This window comes from Prionailurus bengalensis, chromosome D3 (genome assembly GCF_016509475.1).
Source record: "Prionailurus bengalensis isolate Pbe53 chromosome D3, Fcat_Pben_1.1_paternal_pri, whole genome shotgun sequence".
In the NCBI taxonomy this organism is placed as follows: domain Eukaryota; kingdom Metazoa; phylum Chordata; class Mammalia; order Carnivora; family Felidae; genus Prionailurus; species Prionailurus bengalensis.
The window spans coordinates 7585906-7609701 of record NC_057356.1 but is presented as its reverse complement, the minus strand read 5'-3'; the positions used below and the strand labels follow the sequence as shown (position 1 = coordinate 7609701).

The 23796-nt window shown below is 50.4% G+C and overlaps 1 protein-coding gene and 2 long non-coding RNA genes across 3 annotated transcripts in view; 1 reads left to right on the top strand and 2 right to left on the bottom strand.

Moving 5' to 3' along the window:
• Positions 1-534: 534 nt before the first annotated feature.
• On the bottom strand, positions 535-11360 carry HPD (4-hydroxyphenylpyruvate dioxygenase). Its single transcript, XM_043557516.1, has 14 exons — positions 11231-11360; positions 11087-11113; positions 10384-10446; positions 9924-10028; positions 9302-9344; positions 9022-9104; positions 7988-8077; positions 6871-6974; positions 6368-6445; positions 5642-5804; positions 5437-5508; positions 3178-3300; positions 967-1083; positions 535-875 (listed from the first exon to the last, which is right to left on the bottom strand). The coding sequence occupies exons 1-14, from the start codon at positions 11231-11233 to the stop codon at positions 765-767; spliced, it is 1182 nt and encodes a 393-aa protein (XP_043413451.1). The 5' UTR covers positions 11234-11360; the 3' UTR covers positions 535-764.
• On the top strand, positions 10115-20911 carry LOC122470185. The gene is made up of 2 exons (XR_006293853.1): positions 10115-10485; positions 19354-20911. It is a non-coding gene; the product is annotated as an uncharacterized LOC122470185 (long non-coding RNA).
• The window catches only part of LOC122470186, a 20724-nt gene continuing 17658 nt past the window's right edge, over positions 20731-23796 (bottom strand). Inside the window, exon 3 of the long non-coding RNA XR_006293854.1 lies at positions 20731-20842. This is a non-coding gene — a long non-coding RNA (uncharacterized LOC122470186). The remainder of the gene's footprint in view (positions 20843-23796) is intronic.

Genomic DNA, 23796 nt, shown 5'->3' with positions numbered 1-23796 from the left:
TCCCTTGGCTAACATCCTTCTCTCTCTGAGGTCCGTAAGTTTGGGCACAGGGCAGGAAACCTGGGACAGAGATCGTAAAGCCATCAGATAGGACGCTGTCCAGAGCGGTTTCACCTCAAGGCCTCCACCCTTGTTTTTCCCTCTCCCTGGAATGCTCTTTCCCCAGATTTCCCCATGGCTGGCTCCCAAATGTCACCTCTCCAGAGGGGCTTTCTGTCGGTTGAAATTAGTACCCCCTCCCAGCTTTACCTCTGCTCAATCTCATCATCACCCGCTTTATCTTCACAGTATTTACCACTCTATGAAATGATACTGTCTTCACCTCTAGAGTGTCAGCCCTCTGCCCTCCTCGGTTCCAGAATTCTCCCTGGCCGGCAAGGTCTCTCTTAGCAAAACGCTTGCACCGTGCCTTCCTCGCTCGCTCTGGGCTGCGAAGCTAGAACGCAGACGCCTCCGGCAGTGCTGACGCCCTGAGCACCCCCTGCAGGCCAAAGGGCGTCACTGCTCCAGCCAGGCACAAACACCACGACCCCGCACGGGACCCCGGTCCGCTTTATTCCGAGGGCGGGAGCAAGGAGCTGCCCGACCGAGGGGGGCGTGGTCAGAGCCTGGTGCTTCGGGTTGGTGGGCGGGGCCTAAGGGAGTGGCCAGTAAGGAGGGCTTGCAGTTCAGGGTGCGTGGTGGGGTGGGCGTGTTCCAGGTCCGGGGGCGTGGCCCACCGGGCGCCCGCAGGTGGGCGGGGCCTCGCCAGGTCCACCCGCGGCCTACATGCCCGGCACTATCCCGTTGTTTTCTAAGTCGGTAAGGTTGCCCCGCAGGTTCTGCTCCTCTTCGAAAGCCTTGAACAGTGAGTTGAAGTTGCCGGCTCCAAAACCCTGGAGCGGGAGAGAGAAGGTGAGCTGCGGGCCCAGAAAGCCAGCCATGCTACCTTGCATGTTCCCGAGGGCTGTCGGAGACAGGTGGTACCTGGTGGTTGTGGCGCTGGATGACTTCCAGGAAGAGCGTGGGACGATCCTGCACGGGCTTGGTGAAGATCTGCAAGAGGTAGCCTTTCTCATCGTAGTCTACCAGGATTTTCAGCTCCTAGGTAGGAGACAGGGGGCAGAGTTAGGGGGGTGGCTGGCTCACCCGTCTAACGTGGCACGGTGGGGTCTTTAGAAAGTCCCTAAGGGGATGCCTGGGTGACTCAGTGGGATAAGCGTCTGACTTGATTTCTGCTCAGGGCATGACTTCATGGTTTGTAGGATCGAGCCCCGCCTCCGGGCCTGAGCTGATAGCACAGAGCCTGCTTGGGATTCTCTCTCTCCGTCTCCCTCCTCCTCCCCACCTCTCTCTCTCTCTCTCTCTCTCTCTCTCCCTCTCTTTCTCTCAAAGTAAATAAGCATTTAAAAAATAAAAACCAAAAAAAGAAAGTCCATAAGAGCTCCTACACCTGAAAGCCAAGAAAAGACCCCATTCTCCCGCTGTTCCAGACACTTCCAAATAGATCCCTAAATTGTCCTATTACCACCCACCTGCCTCAGTCCCTATGCCAGCCACCATCAAGGCTGTCCTGGACCACCCCAGTGGCCTCACCTCTACACAGGTCCTCATGTTTCCCTCTTGCCTTCTTGCAATCCATCCTCCCCACAGACATCCAAGGGATCTTTCAAAAATCAGATGGTGTCAGGGCGCCTGGGTGGCTCAGTCGGCTAGGCAACCAACTTCAGCTCAGGTCATAATCTTCACAATTTATGGGTTCCCAGCCCTGTGTCTGGCTCTGTGCTGACAGTGTGGAGCCTGAAGCTCGCTGTGTCTCCCTCTCTCTCTGGCCCTCCCCTGCTCATTCTGTGTGTGCCTCTCCCTCCCAAAAATAAATAAACATAAAAAATAATTTAAAAAATTGGATGGTGTCATTCCCCTGTTTTAAATCCTCCAGTGGAAATCAGAACTCTCATATGTTGCTTGGTGGGAATGTAAAATAGTGCAGCCTTTATGGAAAACTGCGGATTCCTCAGAAGGTTAAACATAGGGTTACCATATAACCCAGCAATTTCAGTCCTAGGTATAAACCCAAGAGAATGAAAAACATGTCCACACAAAAATTCGTATGAGAATGATCACAGCAGCATTACTTACAATGGCCCCAAAGTGGAAACATGCCAATGTCCATCAACTGATGAACAGATAAGAAAAATGTGATATATCCATATAATGGACTACGATTCAGCCACGAAAAGGCAGAAGCACTGACACCTGTTACCACACAGATGAACCCTGAAAACATAATGCTGAGTGAAAGAAGCCAGACACAAAACATCACATATTGTACGATGCCATTTATATGACATGTCCAGAAGAGGCAAATCCAGTGAGACAGAAGATGGGTGAGTGCTTGCCTAGGGCTGCAGGGAGGAAGGTGATGAGGGGTGTGAGGTTTCTTTTTTGGGTGATGAAAAACGCCCTGAAATTGATTTTGATGATAGCTACACAACATAGTGGGTAGTTAAAAAACCACTGAATTGTATACTTTTAAAGAGTGCCTTATATGTTATGTGACCTATATATGGATAAGGCTGTTAAAAACAAACCAACCAAACAAACAAACACACAAACAAACAAACAAACAAACAAAACCCCCAAACCCTCCATTGGTTTCTGGCCATAGAAGAACAAGATCCAAACTCCTAAAGAATCTACAAGAGGAATCAGCCCCAGCCTACCTCTATGACCTAGGCCAGTCCTCAAACACTTCCTTTCATCCGTTCTTGCCTTATTTCCATTCCTCAGACACTTGGAACTTGCTCCTGACTCACGACCTTTGTGCTTGCTCTTCCCCTAGCCCTTCACACAGCCATCTCCTGCTTATTGTTTCGAGTTCACTGAAATGTCACCTCCTCAGAGAGGCCCTCCTAGATCACCTCTGGTGCAGTAGCCCCAGATCATTCTCTGTCGTAGCCTGTTTTAACTTTCTACACATCACCAACTCTCTCTCTGATGGTGTTTGTGTTATTACTTGTTTGTTATCTGTCTCCCCGCTAGACTGCAAGTCCCATGGTGGCAGGGACCCAGTCTGGTTTTCCTCTTGTGTCCCAGTGCCTGATGCAGGGTAGAGGCTTAGACAATATTTGTGAGGCAAGATGAAACTCAGGGCTCATTCTCCCCATCTCAAACTCAAGGATCCTGCACTCGCCTCACCTCCAGGACATCAATGTTCTCCTTCACTCGGATCTTGGCAGACTTGAGCTTCTCCCGCAGTTGTTTGTAGTATGTTGATGGAACACCCAAGAACTCCATGCCTCTCTCTCTCAAGTGGCGAATCTGTCTCAGAGTAGGGTCAAGGTCAGTCTCCTCTCTCCATGCTCAACACCCCTAGCCAGGAGGAGGCAGAGTCCCTATCCTAGCTTCCCCTACCTGCCAGGATGCATCCCTGTGACCTCATGCCCCTCCTCTTCTGGACCTTGTGGGCCCCATTAGAACCACAGCAATCGCAGGGCACCTGGGTGACTCAGTCAGTTGAGAGCCCGACTTCAGCCCCTGTCATGATCTCACGGTTTGTGGGTTCGAGCCCCGCGTTGGGCTCTGTGCTGACAGCTCAGAGCTGGAGCCTGCTTCGGATTCTCTGTCTCCCTCTCTCTCTGCCCCTCCCCTGCTCACACTCTGTTTCTTTCTCTCTCTCAAAAATAAATAAACATTAAAAAAACTTGTTAAAAAAGAACAGCAATCACTAACAATTATGGAATTCTCATTATGTATCTATCTCAAGCACTTTCTGTGTGTTGCCTCATTATGTCCATGCAGTAAGTTTTTGAGGTATCCAAACAATTATCCCTATTTCATAGCTGGGGACACTGAGGCATTGAGAGATTAAATATCTATTCTCAACATAGTAGTCAGAGTGATTTTATTAAAAAATACAAGTTAGGAAGTGCTTGGGTGGCTTAGTTGGTTGAGCATCCGACTTCGGCTCAGGTCATGATCTCACGGATGATGATGAGTTTGAGCCCCGTGTCAGGCTCTGTGCTGACAGCTCAGCGCCTGGAGCCTGCTTTGGATTCTGTGTCTCCCTCTCTCTCTGACCTTCCCCTGCTCACACTCTGTCTCTCTTTCTCAAAAATAAAATAAAATAAAATAAAATAAAATAAAATAAAATAAAATAAAATAAAGTAAACTTTAAAAAAATTAAAAAGTACAAGTTAGGGGTGCCTAGGTGGCTGTCGGTTAAACGTCCAACTCTTGATTTCATCTCAGGTCATGCTCTCACGGTTCATGAGATCAAGCCCCACATCGGGGCCTGGGATTCCCTGCTTGGGATTCTCTCTCTGTCTCTGTCCCTTTTCTGCTCATGCTCTCTCTCTCTCTCTCAAAATAAATAAATAAATAACTTTAAAAAATAAAAAAAAATAAATTAAAAATACGGGTGAAATCATGTCACTTCTCTGCTTACCTCACAGTGATGTCCTCAGAGTCAAGTTCAAAGCCCTCACCATCTGCCCTCAATTCCACCTTCTGACCTCATCTCCTACCTCCTCTCCCTTGCTCATTCTGTTCTAGCCGCACTGATCTCCTGGCTGTGCCTTCAACCTTCCTCTGCCCTGCTTGTCCCTTCTGCTTGGGGCACTTTTCCCAGGTGTCCACAGGCCTCCCTTCTTACGAGCCTGTGTTCTCAGATGCCTCCTTCTCAATGTGGCCTTTCACGACCGCCCTATCAAGTGTGCAGTGTCCTTCCCCCTCCCTCCCCTATTACCCTGCTTTGTTCTCCACAGCACTCTCACCATCTAATATATGTATTTTACTTGTTGCCTCCAAAAGGGCAGAGACTATTGTTTTGTTGACTGATGTATCCTAAGTACCTAAAAGGGTGCTTGGCATATAATAGGTGCCCAGTACACATCTATTGGATGGGTGAATGAATGAACAAATGAACAAAGTTGCCAAGGTCATACAGTGAATTCCTGGTTAGGCCAGGATGGAATGGGGCAGTTCAGGCTCCTGTCCACTCTGACGTACTGCCACGTAGGGAATAGGTAGGACCCGGTCTCTCCAAGGGCTGGTTCCACAGACTCAGCACATTTAATTTGGCTCAAAGGACCTGATCCACCTTGTAGCCTAATATCTTCATTTTCAAGGTGAGGCAACTGAAGCCCAGAGAGGGGGTTGAATCCCCCAGGGACACACAGCAAGTCACTTGCAGAACTAAGACTAGAATCCAGGCTTCCTCTTTCTCTGGCACCTGCTACTTTTAAAGCCAGAAGAGAAACTGTTCTGCAGAGAACCTGAACTCTCTGGGGTGGGAATGTGCCTGCACGGGAGTGGCAGCAATCAGTCAGGGAGCCGGGCCAGCCATCTGGGCCGGTGAAGACGCCCTAGGACTGCTACTACCCGCCCCCCATGCTCTCCTCCATTTTGCAGAGATTGGCTCTGGAGCTGAATTAGGACCAGGAATGAGCTTCTAACCGCTGTGATGATGTCTTGGGTCTTGAGAGCAATGTGCTGGACCCCAGGGCCCCCATTATAGTCCACATATTCCTGTGGGAGGAAACAAGGAAAACACTGTCATTGGCCCCTGTCACCCACACCCCAGCCCCTGCAAGAGCCTTGAAACCTCTTTCTTGCTTTCTTTTTCCCCAACCAGGCCCCCGGGGTCCAGGGAAGGCCCCACCTGGATCTGGGACTTCTTCTTGCCCGGTGCTGGCTCATTAATGGGCATCTTGATGGACTCCTCATAATTGGCCACCACGATTGAGCGCAGAGAGCTGTATTCTGTGTGCACCTGTGTGTCGTCCACAGACCAGAAACGATGGAACTGCAGATTCTTCAGGTACCTGCGGGGTGGCATAAGGACCCACTGGCTCTGAGCGCCAGCCGGGGACTGGCTCCCTGTCTCTATTTCCACCTTCCAGAATACCCCCCGCCCCACCCCGAGCAGGCTCCAAAAAGGAACCACCGTTCACTTACATCATATACATCATAGACCTGTACCTTTATTATGACAATTTTCTTTCGGATGGAAGTGAAGTGTCTTGTAACAACACCCGTGTAGTATGGCAAAGGTCGAACAGATAGAAGTGCTTTGGGAAGGGCACTTGCTCCTAATTTGCACAAGGGCACTGTTTGGGGAGTGGCAGACTGCCTCCAGGTCTCCCAGGACCGTGACCCCCTCTGTGCCGAGGTTCCCCAAGGTTCGTCAGAGAGAAGACCTTTCCATCACTTTGAGCCTCAAAGCCCCTGGACTCCACGGTGATGGCTTTACAGGGAGAAGATGCCTCGGTGACATAAGGCTAGGCTCCCGCGCCCTTGTGGCCCCATTTCCCACTTTAGTGTCTTGAGGCGAGAACTGGGGGGCGGGCCTGACTCCTTTGCGCGGAGGGGTTGGGCCGGGACTCACCAGTCTGAGGCAGACTCCATCTCCTGATCAGGCTGGTTTCCCACAATGTGGTCGATAATCTCCAGACTGCAGCTGGGCCTGGGGGAAGGAAGCCGTTAGGCGGTGAGGATGGGGCTATTTCCTCAGTCTCCCCGTTCCCACTGTAATAGCTCGCTGTGACATAGGACTACCAGAGGCAGCCGTTCGTGTCAGCTCACACACTCTTAGTAGCCCCATTTGACAAATGGGGAACTGAGGCAGAGGGAAACGAAGTAACTGCTGAGGTTAAATGGCTATAAAATGACAGAGCCAGGGTTTGAACCCAGGCAGTTACGTCCAGAGCCTATGTTCTTAGCCTCTGTGCTACCCCTTCAAGCCACCCTTGGGGACCCTCGGGAGTTCCCCGGCAGGCTCCCAGATGCTCTGTCCCCTCAGAGAAGCCCCGTCCGCATGCAGGATCAGGGAAGTGCTTTCAACCACCCCCACTTTTCTACTCCCCTCTCCCGGGCCTGAGGTGTACGCACAGCTTGGAAAGTAGGGGGTCCACGAATGCTGGGGCCTCGAATCCAGGCAAGAACCGGCCGGTATAGTTCATCTTTTCCACCAGGGTGTGTGTCGTGTCCCCGTACTATGGGTGGAAAACAGCACAGCTTGGCCCCTGAGCCCTCATCCCCACTGAGGCTGGGCCACGTGTCACGATGCCAACACAGCTCCCGCCCGGGTCTGACCCCAGCTCAATATGGTCACCTCCCCCTTTCTGAAACGAATTGCCACCTGCCATGTGTTCGGGACTTTAACGGTCTGCCTGCCCCACCCCCCCACCTCCCCGCCCCCTGGGCCCAGGATCTGTGAGGGCAAGGCCGCAGTTTGGCTCATCATGGTATCCTCGGCACCTAGGGCAGTGCCTGGCAAGTAGTGGGGGCTCAAGAAAAATGTGTTGGCTAAGTGAGAATGATGAGGGCATTGGATCAAATTGTACCCAAGGGTTCTTTCAGTCATCTTAACAATCTTTAAGCTGCATTTAACCTTGAGGTGATGGGACCTGTGATTGTCTCTGTACGACAGTAACACAGCCTTGGAAATCTTTGCTGAGTGTCTGCGACATGCCAGGCACTGTTGTTCGAAATGCTGTGCACAAATGAGCTCATCTGAGCCTCGCAATGACCCTGGCCGGGGTTATAGTTGAAGACACTGGAGGCACAGAAGAGTTAAGTAGCCTGTCTCGCGTCACACACGCGGTCCAGCTGTAGGCCCTGCAGACCGAGTCACAGAGAGGTGGTGTGCTTTGTCCAAAGTCACACAGCTGGAAGAGGGCGGGGCTTCCCCAGACCCCACTCACTCCCTTCTGCAGAGCCCCTGCCTTTCATTTACATTTCATTGTTGTCATCACTGCCATCCCCCTCCCTACCCCGCAGGGGAGGAAGGGAAGCTGGGGGGGGGCGGGCACCAGTTGCTCCCATGAGCCGCTGCACCCTGGCCAAGCCTTGCAGGCAGTCAGACTTGAGGGAGAACGTCTGCATCGAGGCACAAGGGTGGGAAGGTAGGATGGAGTGGGGTGGGGGGGGCGAGGATGGTGTGGGGAATCCTGGCATCTCAGGGGAGCGGACAGCAGGAGGGGTAGGGGCACCGAAGTTAACTCACCGTCTGCAGCACAGCCAATTTCACCTTCCCGAATTTATCTTGCTCTATCCAGGGCTCCCGCACGATTTTGGCGCCCCGTTCCCGGGCTTTCTGCAGAGGAGATGGGTCAGGGAGGCGGTTAAGTGCTGGACCCTCCCAGAGCCCTTGCCGGCTCCCCCGGGGTCCAGCCTCTGCGGGACTTCCCCACCTCGTCCTGCCACGGGCTCCTCCGGTTTTTCCAGCCCCGGGCGGGAACTACAGCCAGCTTCAGCTACCGCCCCTGACACCCATGCCTTGTGCCCGTCTGGCAAATAGGGAAACTGAGACCCAGGCCCAGGGTTGGGGCTTCGAGAGACAAACCAGGTGGGGGTGGGGGCGTGTCCCACCTCCGCCAACCCACTCTGTGGCCCTTCCCCCTCTCCAGTCCTCAGCTTCCCCCTCTGTAAAACAGGTGATTGGATAGGAAGAATCCGACGGGCATTTATCGAGCACCTGTGTCAGACCCTTGCCAGGCACCCTTACATGCATGACTCCTGCATTTATTTAGCAAAACCTGACTGCATAGCTGTGCTTATCACATGTCAGGCATCAGCGAAGGTAGTAACCTCTTCCACCCTCACAGCAACATTACAGGAAAGGTACTGTGATTGTCTCCATTTTATGGTTGAGGAAACAGAGGCGCAGAGAAGTTAAGTCACTTGCCCAAAGTCTCACAGATAATGAGATTCAGACCTGGGCAGTCTGGCTCTGGAGTCTATGCTCTGAACCTCCAAGCTGCTTCTCGAATGGGGTGTTTGGTTCAGAGTCGCGCCCGAGAAGTCGTAATTATGATCTCATTTCCTCGGGGTAAACCTCAGTGAGGTAGGTGCTCTGATTGTCCGCATTTTACAGATGTGGAAACTGAGGCTCGGAGAGACGACATGCAGCTGGCAAGGTGGAGCTCAGGTGTGCACCACAGCAGTGTCTGGGGTTGTCACCCCAACACGGCAGGTCCTCCGGCCCTGACCTACAGGGAACCCTGTGACAGACCGAGGGCAGCCCAGAAGCCGTCTCACCTGCACGATGTAGTCACAGTCTTCCACCTCAAATGCAATGTCCTTCACTCCATCGCCGTGTTTTACCAGGTGGTCGCCCATCTCTGTGGCCGGTAGGGGAGGTCATGGCGCTAGAGCCATGGCCCCCTCCCCCCTCCCCTCTACTGTCAGTCCCGGGGTTCCATCTCCTCCTAGGCTGGGGAACCCTCCCTGAACTGGACCCACTCCTTTGTTCCTTACCCTTCCCCCACAATAGCTTGTCTTCACCCCCTGGTACCCTGAGCCCCCGGGGCCTCCTCACCTTTGTTCCAGGGGTTGAGGGCGGAGGAGAAGACAAACACGATCTAAGAACACAGAGGAGAAAGGAGGGGTAGCTGGTGGCTCAGGAGAGCACCTGGCGATGTATTACCATCCCCTCCTCCCTGCCCACCTGGGAGACACCCCAGGACCACATCACCCCTCCCAGCCGGGCAGGATTCCTTAACCCTGGGTTCCGGCTCCGTCTCTGCCTTAGCTTCTCCCTGAGCTGAGCTCTTGGCTCTGGCCCCCCCAGGGGAGGGAATCCCCAGGGGTCCCAGGGACCAGGGCACTGCTCGGACTTTCAGTTCTGATGTCTGAGGCCTCCGCCAACTTATCGGGAACATCTGTGAGGCCAGCGTTGGGCCAGGCCAAGGAGATGAAACTAACGTCCGTGTTGCAAGTTGTACAAAGGTGCCCGTGGAGGGGAGAGTGGGGGCTCTCAGCCCATGTTCCCTTAGCCCCACCAGACGTCCTGGGAGAGAACCGGGTCGGCCTGGGGAAAGGGCCTCCTGGTCTACTTCACCCAGAGGCACCAGAGCCCTAAGGAGACTCAGAGACCAGCAGGGGCAGAGAAGGCAAGTGGGAGCCTCCTGGGTGAGTGGCGTCCTGGGGTGGCGACTCACCTTGCCTTGCTTGATCACGTGGCTGACCACCTCCCGGGAACCCGTTTCCAGGCCCTTGTAGGCCAGAGGTTCAAAGCCCATCTTGTTACAGTAGAATGACGCAGCCTAAATCACAGAGTTACAACCGGGTTCCTGAGGGCCAGCCTGGGGGGCCCCCAGCTGAGAGCCTCCAGTCCCCCTAGGACTGTCTGCCCTGTTGCCCCAGGCACAGAGTCCGTTCTGCGAAGAAAGGCCACTGCCTGGCCCATTCTGATGTCAGATAAGTATCCTGCTGGGGTCTGAGGCCCTGATTGTGTAATTAGGATCCAAAGAGTGTCTGTCTTTCCTGGGATGGTCCCAACACTGGCCCTGATCCTCCCCACCCAGGGGCCAATCACAGGCCCTACTGGAGGCCCGCCCTTGTCCAGGAGGCTCTCTTGCCTGCCCTCTGCCCTCTCCAGTTCCCAGCCCCAGCTTTTACCTGCTTGGCATTGCCAACCCAGAAGGTCACGGAGTGGAAATGGAGGAATCGGCCCCTCGCAGGCTGCAGAAGGAGAGAAGGGGAGAGGCTAAGTCTCTGGAGGTGGGTCTAGAAAAGTGCGGATGGAGAGGTGCCGTCTAATCACTTTCCTTGTGCCGGCCTTAATTCCAGAACCGAGAAACCAAACACCCTGCGGCCTTGCCAAGCCTCAAGAGACATTTCTCACGTAGAGACTGGCAGAGATTGAGCTCCTGGGGGTTAGGATCAGAAAGCCCTCACAGGAGGCCTGCCCAGGTCTCCCAGATGGGAGCTGCCGTTTGCTACAGCCACACGGATTTAAGTTAGACCTTAGAAAGAACTTCCAGGGCTGGCTGGCTGGCTCAGTCGGAAAAGCATATGACTCTTGATCTCAGGGTCATAAGTTTGAGTCTCATGTCGGGGGAGAGATTATATTTGAAAAAAAAAAATCTAGAAAGAACTTCTAGACAGGATTAATAGATTGGTAGAAATTTAAGAAGAAGAGGTAAAATTTTTCTTAGCAAGGCCAGGCTGAGTCCTGCTAAGTCTTTGGGGGACAGGGACGGGCAGAGATGAACCTGAGCAAGCATCTTGGACGTCACACACCCACCGAAGTTCCCTTCCTGCTCTTTGCTGACATCCCAGTCTCCCGGGGCCCTGACCCCACATCTCCCCTCCTGCTTACCTTCTCTCCTTTGTTGCTGTAAGTCGTCTGAGGAGAAAGAAAAGGACAGTAAGACTCGGAGGCTCAGATACAAGGCACGTGTCTGGAAGTCTCACCGAGGATGTCACCAGGGGGAGGCTGCCATGGCCGCCGGCAGGCACTTACCATGATTAATCGAGGTCAAACTTCCTGCTCTAAGACTGAGACAAGAGGCCAGTGGAGTGCTGTTCACAAGTATTTAACTCCGAACATGTCCCGCCCCTGGGCTCCTGGCCTTCCTAGGGGTGGGCGGGAGCTGATCCCAGTGCTGGAAGCACCTAGGCCTGGGAGCCTCTGATCTAGCCGCAGCCTCATTGGACAGGGTGATGCCGTCGGGCCCAGAGAAGGGGTGTGACCCCCAAGGCCAATAGCCAGCAGCGCAGGGCCACAGCAAAGAGCCAAGGGGACACTCCAGTACTGCAGGCTGGGACTGTTCTCTGTCCATCAGAATAGAAAGCTCAGAAGTCAAGGCCAGATGGAGTGCAGTGGTCGCTCCAGAATTCTTGTTTAGGGAGAATTTGAGGGGGGATAGGGGCTGGTCTTGAAGCCCTGAATGCATAGCGAGTACATGGTTTACAATTAGGTAAAAGGGTCATACTCCATGGTGGTTAGAGGCATGGGTATGGGGTTTGGATCCTGGCCCTGCTACAAACTATGTGACTGGGGAAAGTCACGGAACCCCTCTGAGCCTCAGTCTCCCCATGTGTAAAATGGAAGCCATAATAGCGTGGTTGGGATTAAGTGAGATAAAGCATAAGTTTTTGAAATAGCGCCTGGCGTTCGGAAAGGTCACTTGTTAACGCTGGTCATGATTACTTATGTTCCTTTAGGGCTCTCGGCAACTGATGGAGAATAGGGGGCCTTGGCGTTGCCACAGCCTGAGTATTGGGAAAGAGGTTATGGCCCTGCCCCCTGCCCCAGGTGCGCAATATCTGCAGACTGGTGGGAAGGTGGAGCTAATGGCTCTCGGAGGAGGAATGCCAGGACCCTCTAAGCAGCCCCACGCCCGGGTCCTCAGGTCTCAGGTCTCACTTTCCTGAAAGATGGAATGGTGGCTGCTGGCCAGCCATGGCATTCACCTGAGGGTCCCAGGACAGCCTGCCGCCTCTCGTTCCACCCCAGTCCCCAGAACCTCTGTTGCTGAGCCATCCTTCCCTTTTCTCGGGGAACTTACTTTTCAACTATCCTCATTGCCTGGAAACTTTTTCTAGTCTCTCATGCTTACGGTCTTGGCTCATGACTGTGTTATGACCCCCTACCCTCTTGCATTTGGGCTCCCCAAATGTCCTGCATCAAGCCTTTTTTCCCCTCTTTCTTTTGTTTTCTTTTTTTAAGTTTATTTTTGACAGAGAGAGAGAGAGAGAGAGAGAGACAGAGCATGCGTGGGGGAGGGGCAGAGAGAGAGAGGGAGACACAGAATCTGAAACAGGCTCCAGGCTCTGAGCTATCAGCACAGAGCCCGATGTGGGGCTCGAACTCATGGACCGCAAGATCGTGACTTGAGCCGAAGTCCGACGCTCAACCAACTGAGCCACCCAGGAGCCCCCCTCTTTTTCTTTTCAGTATGTAAAAACAAATCAGCGTGAGTGGTAATGCCTTTAAGGATCATTTGATCCAACATTACCGTATTTCAGGTGAGACAAACTAACAGTAAGAAAGTGCTGGAGGCTACTCTCCTCTTTCCTTCTTCCCTCCCATGCCTTTCTCTCCTCACCTGGGAGCAGAGAGCGGCTTGTGCCAGGGAGGAGCCCCCCTTCCGCCTTCCTCAGCAAACCCTATCAGCTCCCCCCTCCCAACGGGCTGTTCTCAAGTTGCCACCTTCTCCAGGAAGCCCTCTAAGAACTCACCAGACCCAGGTCTGAGGTTTAGCTAAGCCCTGCCACGGGTCAGCCTTAGCCAGCAGCCCTGAGGTGGGGTCCAGGACAATTAGAGAACTTTTCCAAGTCATGCAGTTAGCAAGGGGCACGGTACAGCTGGAATATGAAATGGGTTATTCTGACGCCACAGCCTACACTTTTTTCTTTTAATTAAAAAAAATGTTTCAATGTTTATTTATTTTTGAGAGAGAGACAGACAGACAGAGCATGAGTGGGGGAGGAGCAGAGAGAGAGGGAGACACAGAATCCGAAGCAGGCTCTGGGCTCCGAGCTGTCAACATAGAGCCTGACGCGGGGCTTGAACCCACAGACTGCCGAATCGTGACCTGAGCTGAAGTCAGACGCTTAACCGACTGAGCCACCCAGGGGGCCCTCGCGGCCTGCACTTTTAATTCCTGCATTGCCTTCTATGCAAATAGGAGATGTTGGTATTCCCACTAGAAGGATGGGGAAACTGAAGCCCAGAGAAGGAACATGTGTCCGCAAGGTCTCAGAGCTGGTAGGAGTAGGGATTAGGGCGCCTGGGTGGCTCAGTCGGTTAAGCGTCCGACTTCTGCTCAGGACATGATCTCGCGGTTTGTGAGGTCAAGACCCGCATGGGGTTCCCTGCTGTCAACACGGAGCCTGCTATGGATCCTCTGTCCCCTTCTCTCCCTGCCCCGCCCCCCTATTGTGCTCTCTCTCACTCTCTTCAAAAATAAAATAAACACTTAAACAATTAAAAAAAAAAAAAAAAAAGAATAGAGATCCAAACCCTGGCCCATTTGCTTCCGGGATTGGATCTCATTCCACCAGTCCAGACATCGTTTCCCAACTTCTCTCTTCTGTTTTCTGGGCAAGTCTGGAGACTGGCAAGGTGATCCTACCTCCTTGTTCTGCCCCTCCTGGGGGTGCCTTGCCAGCCTGCCCCCAGTGTCTACCTCAGCCCTCTGGGTCTAGGTTTCTAACTGAGAAAAATGGTGTGGAGGGAGCCCAGAGTGGAGCTCACAGGCCAGAAGTTTCCACCAAGGGAGAAGGGCCTCAGTGCAGCCCTCTCGGCCCCCCAGCCGAGGCAGAACATCCTGTCCCCGTGCGCAGAGTGGCCAACTGGAACCTCTACTCCTGGAGCTTGGCCTGACTGGTGTCCTAGGCACAAGTCAATGTTTACCAGATCAAGGGAGCAGATTATCGGCAGCAGAGGGCTGGAGGCAGATGTCTGGCTCAGCTGGCCAGGGCTGGTGGCTTTGTCCTACCCTCTGGACTTTGCTTCCAGAAACACTGGATCTCAGTCACACTCTGGATATACTACTAGGTGCCTCTTTCAGCTGCATGCCGGGGCTGGGGAGGGAGAGCCCACAGGGCTCAGTTTCTGTAGCCCCCACGTTCCCTCCCAGACTCTCCTTCGCAGGCTGGGCCCAGTTGGATAACGCATCAGCAGTGGCTGGGTTATGGCCGTCTGCTCTTTGTTTCTGAGTTGTCTCCTCCTGCCCAATATGAGCTGGGAGCTGGGTTCTAGAAGCCTCGCTCATGGAGTCTTCTCTCCAGAGGGACTATGAAGGCTCATCTTCCGCTATGCCCTGGTGTGCAGAAAAGAGTAAACCCAGCAGGCTTGAGGAGAGAGAGGCCGGCTTTCCCGGTTGAGCCTTGGTTGGCACTGAGAAACTTGAATTTCAGGAAGGTCCCCACCATCCCCAGAAATGATCAGAGTAGTTCCTTGTGTGTAAACTGTTTGCATAAGCCATGTGCTTTACAGCAAACACCTGCTTTCTTTCTGGGAGTCCGGGATTTTGGTTCGTGCTGTGGAGCGGGGTGCCCGTATGACTGGCCCCCAGTAAAAACCCTGGTATCTGAGGCTCAGGCAAGGTTCCTTTGTAGACAACATTTCACAAACCCCTTGCTGGAGGAAAGCAGTGCATCCCATGGGACACCCCCACCCCCCCTGGGAGAAGGCCCTTGGCAGCTTGTACCTGGTTTCCTCTGGACTCCAACTACGTGCCTTTTCCCTGGGCTGTTGGCCCTGTGTCCTTTGGCTGTAATACATGAGGCGTGGGTATGGCCATAGGCTGGGGCCTGTATTCTTCCTAGCACGTTGACAAACCTGGTGGTGGCCTTGGGAACCCCCAGCCCGTGCTGGCGGCGATAGGACGTGCTCGATGGATCCTGACTCAAGTGGAATGCGGTATAAGCCTTGTCTGGGGAAAGGAAGGGTGAGGGAAAAGGGACATCCTTGCTAAGATATGAGTATGAGATTCCTAGCTGTATAAGCACTGGCTGTCTTCTTCTTTGTGACCGTGACCCAGGCGGCCTTGGCCCCGAGCTCTTTTCTGAAGCCCTTGCTGAGTGCTCGGTACCTGCCCAGGGGCCCTGGGGTGGCCTGCGTGGCCTCCCGGAATGGTCAGCCATCCTTTGGTGCGTGGGTGGGTGGCTCTGCAGTTACCCGTGGTTTTCGCAAGAGCGGTTTGAGCCGCAGCCGAATCTGCTGTAAGAAGTACAGATTACCTCTGGGATCTGACAGTGATAGAAGGAGCCCAGGAGAGTTGAGGAGCCGGATCCCTTGGCCTCTTTTGGGTGCGCTGGCTAAAATGAGAGGGGGAAATCTCAGGGGGTGATGTCTTTGGTTTTTGTTCCCTCCTCAAGGCAGGAGGAGAAAGAGCCCAAACATTTCCAATGGTGGCCTTTGGTTGGACCAAAAATGTTGGAAGTTTATATTATTCTCTCCTCCGAGCGGGAAGGAAAAAGTTAAATCAGTTCTCAGAGCTGGAGCAAAGCTTCAGGCAAATCAGGGGGGAAGGAAAAGAGGGGGGGCTCCAGCTGGTGCTGCTGCCACAACCCCCCCATAAATACTGAATTTACTGCTAGGGGTTTAAGTAAATTTGCAATGAAAATAAAGGAGAAGGAACTTTTAAAATGCCTTTGTATTTTACAGCTATTGCATCTGGATGTATGGTTAAAATTGATGTAAACTGTTATATGCCTGTAATTTCATAAGTGCCAGAGGGATCATCCCAATTAGAGAGAGTTGCAAAAAAATAAAAGTCACTGGGATGCAACTTTCTTGTATTTTGCCATGTGGGTGGCCTGGAATTTGAAATCTTAAGAGTATTGGAAACAGAACAATCATCTGTAACTGATGATTCTTACTATGATTTTCGCCCTTTGGAAATTCTAAGGGAAAAAAAAAAGAGAGCGAGAACTGAAAAAGAGAAGCAATCTCTAAATGGAGATACACTTTTGAGGTTTATAAAAAGCAGTTTCAGGGGCACCTGAGTGGCTCAGTTGGTTGAATGCCTGACTTCAGCTCAGGTCGTGATATCATGGTTGGTGAGTTCGAGCCCTGCATCAGGCTCTGTGCAGACAGCTCAGAGCCTGGAGCCTGCTTCGGATTCTGTGTCTCCCTCTCTCTCTGTCCCTCCCTCATTTGCAATCTGTCTCTCTCTCTCTCTTTAAATAAACATTTAAAAAAATTTTTTTAAAAAGCAGTTTGAGGTTGCTAATGAGTTCTTGTGAAATTGCCTGTCTGACCGTTAGAGGCTGATGATACTCCAGATGACGTGTATACTTTTGAGGTCACCCACCTGGGCTCTAAGACCAACATGACAGAAAGAGTTAGGAAAGCTGTCTGGCTTGGCTGCAGCAAAAGAAAACCCAGTGCCATTTCCCCCTCAGCTTTATTGAAGTGTAACTGGCAAATAAAAATTCCCTAGAAAAAATTCCCATAATTAAGGTCTACAATGTGGTTTCCTGCTATGCAATGTACGAAATACGAAATATGCGTACATTGTGAAATATTTACCACGATGAAGCTAATGAACTTATCCATCAGATTACATAGTTACCTTTTTTATTTTTTTGCCACTGACTTTTGGAATCCTGAATTCACAGAGCCTGGTTGCCTGGCTCCAACTCTGGGCTGACACCTGCTGTTGTCTGCTGCGAGCCATTTCAGCCCCATCACGAGCTGTGTGGAATGAAAATCAGGTGAAATCACTCCACTCGATGAGCTGGCCAGATTTGGGACACCCCTCTGTGGAGCGGCCGCTGTGAAAACATTACGGGTGCTGCCGGACCGTCTGGTTGTGCAGATGTCCACGATGAAGGGTTTGCTTTCTGATGGCACAAGTTAAAACTCAGCTGCTGATCAGCTATTTCTGGTGCAGACTCGTTGCCTTCCTAACTGTGATTCCTGCCCAAAGCAGCAGGTTGGGCGAGGGCACGTCACAAGGACCGTGACCCTCCCACCCACTCCTGGCAGATGGGAGACATCTCATGGCTATGGATTGTTGCATTTGACTTTTCCACTAGTTGTAGTTTCCATCAATGAACTGACTGACAGTCTGATTCTCTGGTTTTGAGAGAGAGAGAGAGAAGAAGGAAGAAAGAAGAGAGAGAGAGAGAGAGAGAGAGAGAGAGAGAGAGAGAGAGAGGATCCAAAGCAGGCTCTGTGCTATCAGCATAGAGCCCAACGCGGGGTTTGAACTCACAGACCATGAGATCATGATCTAAGCTGAAGTCGGACACTTAACCAACTGAGCCACCCAGGACCCCAAGAATTAAAGTTTTAATTACTGAGTGGGACATAGTGACTTTTTAACAACAGAGAAAAACAAAATCCCAGTACCTGGGAGGCTCAGGGGATAAGAGGAGAGAGCATCACTGATCTTGGCTTTTCAGAACTGTTCTGGCTTGGAACTGATGGCCTCAAGTAGTCCCTCTTAAGCTAATAACTCAAGGGAATTATTTGGACCGCAGCCAGAACCCTAGGATAGGAGGTCCCATCTGGGGAGTCCTGATACCTAGACTTTCAGACAAATACACGCCCTCCTAGGGGGGCCCTGACACTGTAAACTCTGTTTCAGGTGGGGGGGCAGGTTTGGCCTCTGGGACTGTACTTCTTCTGTGAGTCCCCTGGACATCATGATATTCATTGCCTGTGCCCCGGAAGGTGTTCAAAGCAGCTTCAACTTGCCACAGTTGTGCTGTGCTGAATCCTTGCGCCTCTGCTCAGGTAAAGAAAGGCTCGTACAGAAATGTTAAGAAGCCATTTCCTTGTCTAAGATAAACCTTTGTGATTCGTGGGTTTCATTTCACCTGGGTCCAAGATCTCTGTATGGCATAACCAAGTTCAGTGGTGTATGCTGGTCTCACCCAGCTGCGTGGGGTCCTACTGATATGTTTTGTTCTCAAGATGCCTTGGCCCAAGACAAAGGGCATGTGCAGAAAAGAGTTAACCTAGCAGTTCTAGAAAGGCGTGCTTATAAGGTTGGCCCTTGGCTGGCATCTGAAAATGTGGATTTGGGGAGGGTTCCAGTTTCTTTGAATGGGTGCACCGGGGTTTGTTAGCATTTCTCATTAACCTCTATAATCCACTTATTGACAAATCAAAGTGGGAGTCTTGGTTACAAGACAGAACATAGGGATGCTTGGGTGGCTCAGTCAGTTAAGCAGCCGACTTCAGCTCAGGTCATGATCTTGGGGTTCGTGGGTTCGAGCCCTGCGTCGGGCTCTGTGTGGACAGCTCAGAGCCTGAAGCCTGCTTCGGATTCTGTGTCTCCCTCTTTTTCTGCCTCTCCCCCACTTGTGCTTTCTCTGTCTCTGTCTCTCTCTGTCTCTGTCTCTCAAAAATAAACAGTTTTAAAAAATTTAGAGCACTGCCAAACTCTTTTCCATGGTGGCTGAGCCGTTTACATTCTCACCAGAAATGCAGGAGGGTTCCAATTCCTCCCCATCCTCGCTAACAGTTGTTGGCCATCCGTTTTGATTCTAGAGATTTCATCTTTCCTTGAAGTGATGCTTCATTGTGGTTTTGATTTGCATTTCCCTAATGACTAGTAACGTTGATTTTTATGTGCTTATTGCCAATTTGCATATCCTCTTTGGAGAAATCTCTATGCATATCCTTTGCCTATTTTTATTTTTTAAAGTTTATTTAGAGAGAGAGTGTGTGTGTGTGTGCAGGTGTGTGGGTGAGTGGGGGAAGGGCAGAGAGAGGGAGAGAATCCCTAGCAGGCTCCGTGTTGTCAGCTCAGAGCCCCAAGCAGGGCTCGATCTCACGAACCTAGAGATCATGCCCTGAGCTGAAATCAAGAATCAGACACTTAACCGACTGAGCTACCAGTGCCCCTCTTTGCCTATTTTTAAATTATATTACTTGCCTTTTAATTATTGAATTGTAAGAGTTCCTCCTATATTCTAGAATAGAGTCCCTTCTCAGATATATGATTTGCAATAATTGTTCCCATCCTGTGGGTTCTTTTCACTTTCTTGATGGTGTCATTTGCAACACAAAAGTTGTAATTTTGATGAAGCCCAGTTTATCTACTTTTTATTAGTCATCTGTGTATTTTGTGTGTATCGCAGAAGAGACACTGACTTGTTTCTTTTTTTTTTTTTAAGATTTTATTTTTCAGGCTGTGTGCTGACAGCAGAGAGCCCGACACGGGGCTCGAACTCGCGAACTGTGAGATCATGACCTGAACTGAAGTCTGATGCTTAACTGCTTGAGATACCCGGGCACCCTGAGACTGAGTTTTTAACTTAAGAAAAGATCTTTAGCTGAGGGAATGGGATCTGTCTCCAAGTTGTCACCTTGGAAGGCAGAGCACCTTAAAATAATAAGAAGAAGAACAAAAGTCCGATTTTCTGGTCACTGATTTATGTGCCGGGCACCGTGCTAAGCACATCATATGCTGTGCTCTTTACTCATTAAATCCCCAAATAACCCTCAGAGGTAAGTGCTATCAACATCCCCATTTTACAGATTAGAAAACAGAGGCTCAGAGAGGTGTCTGAGCACAGCAAAAAAGTGACAGAACTGAGAAATGAACCAGGCCTGACTCTCTCCAAAGCCTACAAGCTAGCCACTTCCAGCCATGCTGTCATTACTCAGATATTTTGGGAAATGCTTTGGGAATGACCTCTGAGCCCATTTTCAAGCAGCAGGAAAAACAAACAAACAAACAAACAAAAATCCAGTCTCCTGGTTGTACTCATTAAGACCTGGAGAAGTTCCTCTTCATTTGGCCTCTGGCAGAGTGGGAAGGGCAGGCGTGGCAGGAGGCCAGGGTGGGCCCAGGGGGGAGCCAGGAGACCTGTGGGCATGCGCAGGGGCTCGTTGGCGGGCTGGAGAGGAAGGCTTTGTTCAGGCAGAGGTGGGTGCCTGGTCACTGAGCAACCTTCGGTAAGTCACTTCTCTCTGAACCTCAGTTTCCGTGGCGTCCCGATGGAGTGGGGGCTGGCATGGGTGGTGAAAGAATTCACCCAAGTCAGAACAAAGGAGATGGAGATTTATTGAATACACTGCAAGAGAGCAGTGGGCAGGACAGCAAAGGAGAGACTGTCTGCCTGGTCTGCCACCAGGCGGTATTGTGGGGCCACAGTTACAGGGTGGGAGGAGGAGATATGGGAACATATGGGAACATATGGGAACTTTTTTTTTTTTTTTTTGGTAACTGTGTAAATGGCCCATTGGTTAGTTAAGGCCTGTGGCTATTTTAAGAAGAGTTGCCTAATGAGCCTACTTCATTGGGGGGAGGGGGGTGGCTGTGGGCTAATTTACCTCACTCAGGTTTCCACTGCTCAAGCCTGTTGCCTAGAAGTGGCCCTGATCATCCCCCCACCCCGACAGGTCGGCAATGACAAATCCTTGGCATTTGAGTGGAAGTCTCATCTTCAACGGCTTCTTCCTGCTGAATGAGGGGTGTAGAGATGTCCCTACGTATGGATCAACATTGGTCGGTTGGGAATTTATTTGTTGGGATTATGAAAGGCAGAGGCGGCTGTATCCAAGGCAGATAGCACATGTGGATTTTCCCGAGTGGAAAGGATCATCTGTCAGCTCAAACATGTGGCCGTGAAGGAATCTCGGCACCGGGCAGAGAGAGATCTGGAAAATAAGATGATGATTATTAGGATGAAAAAGAGAAGCCTTAATTAAACGACTTTTTGACCCAAATCCTCCTCCAGTCCAGGAGTTTAACCAATCATGAATGGAGTGGGAGGGAGACTTTAACATGCCAATTTGGGTAGTATTCATCTCAGTAATTTTTGTGGTTATCTGGAGTATATATATAGCACTCTGGGTTTTTTTTTTTTAAGTTTGCTTATTATTATTTTGAGAGAGTGAGAGCACAGTGGAGGGGGGGAGGGACAGAGAGAGAGAGAGAGAGAGAGAGAGAATCCCAAGTAGGCTCCATGCTGTCAGCGCAGAGCCTGATGTAGGACTCGAACTCACAAACCATGAGATCATGCATGACTTGAGCCGAAATCAAGAGTCAGAGGCTTAACAGACTGGGCCACCCAGTAGCCCTGTAACATTCTATTTTAATAAAGCGTAGTTTCCTTCTTGAGCTGCAGTCGGGATATCAGGGGCCATTGAGTTTTGGAGGGCTCCCTTTAAATTTGTGGGTGACTGCATGCTGGGCCTGATTAAAGATGGCGGCTACATGCTTGGGTAAAGCCTCTACTTGCAATTTGACATCAATGATGCAGCTCCTGGGACAAATACCGTTAAGAGGTAAAACCATCAGGAAGCCCTCTTTGTTTGGTATCAAGCCTTAACACTATCCTAATTATGAGAAATTGCTGGCAAATGGGGGAAGACTCCTCTGGGGGATAGGGCCATCCCAAGGGCATCCTCTATGCAGTCAGAAGGAAAGTGGGGCCATCTATGATCTCCACAAGTCCAGAGTTGACCCTGTGGAGGAGGGTAGGCTCTGGCTTTTAGGAATGACTGTGTCATCCCAGCCACACAGAATTGGTCAAGGTGATAGTTGAGTTATACAATTGTTGAGTCCGTCCTGTTTTCCAGCTGTTCAAATAATCATATGCCCATGGGGTCCGCTTATTCTCTCCACAGAGTAACAAGCACAGAGATTGTCTACATATGAGCCACTGTGGCAATTTCTCTGGTTTCCAAGTTGTCTAGCTAAGCAAACAACAAACATTCAAAGACAATCAGAACTAGAATTTAACATCCACGAAGGTGTGTTATTGAAACATAATTTTTCTCTAAATTCAACTTCCAGAGATAGTCAAATCAAGACTAACTCATTCTTTTTTAATGTTTCTTTGTTTATGTTTATTTTGAGAGAGAGGGAGAGAGCGTGAGCAGCGGCAGGGGCAGAGGCAGAGAGAGGGCAATAATTTCAAGCAGGCTCCACGCTATCAGCACAGAGCCCGATGCGGGGCGGCTCCGACTCACGAACTGTGAGATCATGACCTGAGCCAATTCAAGAGTCAGATGCCCAGCCACTGGAGCCACCCAGGTGCCTCCTAGATTGAACTTTTAATAGCCTCTTGAGGCCAGAAGCCAATCCAAATACCTGCCATTAGACCTGCCTGCAATACCTGTAGATGCGGGTGAATTTCTCTTCTCGGGATCCCCAAAATATCCTGAGGTTTCTGCACCTGCCAGGAAGTGATGTTCTTTACTCACCAGGTAAGGCTGCTGGAAACTCTGTAAGCAAGGTATCAGGCCAACATTTCCAAGGAGCTTCATTGGCTCCATAAAGTCAACCTTAGTTCCTTAGAGCTGTCTGGTCCCATCTGAGTCTATGCACGTCTCTCTCAAATAGGATGTTCCAGTCAAAGCCTTGGTAAAGTAATGAAAGTTTCTAATGGGTCCTGTTACAAGGAGAACAGATTCTCGGGGTGCCTGGGTGGCTCATTTGGTTGGGTGTCCGACTCTTGATTTTGGCTTAGGGCATGGTCTCATGGTTCATGGGTTCGAGCCACGAGTCGGGCTCTGTGCTGACTGTGGAGCTGGCTTGGGATTCTCTCTCCTCTCTCTCTACCCCTCCACGCCTCAAAATAAATATATAAACTTAAAAAAAAAAAACAAGGACAGATTCTTGTTGAACTTATGCAAATAATTGTAATTGCCAAGGAAGAAAGAATACTCACTGAGATTTTCTGAATTTTAGAGGGTTCAGGTAGGGAGAAAAGTTAAATGTTTCAATTTGCTCATAAAAGAATACTTTATCATATTTCTGTAAGTCATGGATATCTTAAGAGAAAGTTTCCTTAATCTGAAAAAGCAAACATTAGAGAACCAGCAATGTTTCAAACCAGAGTCATAAAACTATAGTCATCTTCTTTAATTCATTCAGTTCTACATTATTAATTTTTGTTCTGTTTGAACGAAGCTTTCCCATTAGTTCTGGAAATTCTTACCCAGTTCAGTTTTATGATCTTAAAGATACCAATTACCCTTATTTGTCAAAAACAAAAACAAAAACAAAAACAAAAAAACCCGTCCTTTTCATGAATCTCCTTGAAGACAAAACTCGTTTTGCAAGAGCATCGGAACAGTAACTATAAATGACAAAAAAAAAAAAAAAAAACCCTCAGAAATGGACATGGTTAAAGATCTGATAGTAAAGTTCATTATAATGTAGCTGACAAGGAAATCCAGTTATTTCTGTGACACCTAGCATTTTATTTTATTTTTTAAAATTTTATGTGTTTTTTTTTTTAATTTTATTTTGAGAGAGAGAGACAGACAGACAGACAGTGTGAGCGGGGGAGGGGCAGAGAGAGAGGGAGACACAGAATCGAAACAGGCTCCAGGCTCCGAGTTGTCAACACAGAGCCACCCAGGTGCCCCAACACCTAGCATTTTAATGATTAGAATGTCAAGTGATGACCTTATATCAAAACATATTAAAACCCTAGGGACTGTATGTAATTTCTAAAGCAGTTATAGCATTTACCCATACAATACAACCTAAGGCTAATTACTATGAGTTTGATGGTGCTTCCCAAGTAATTTAACAGACCAAATCAACAAGCAGAATGAGTCAAAAAGGCTTCATTGACAATTCAAATCTCAGGGACGTT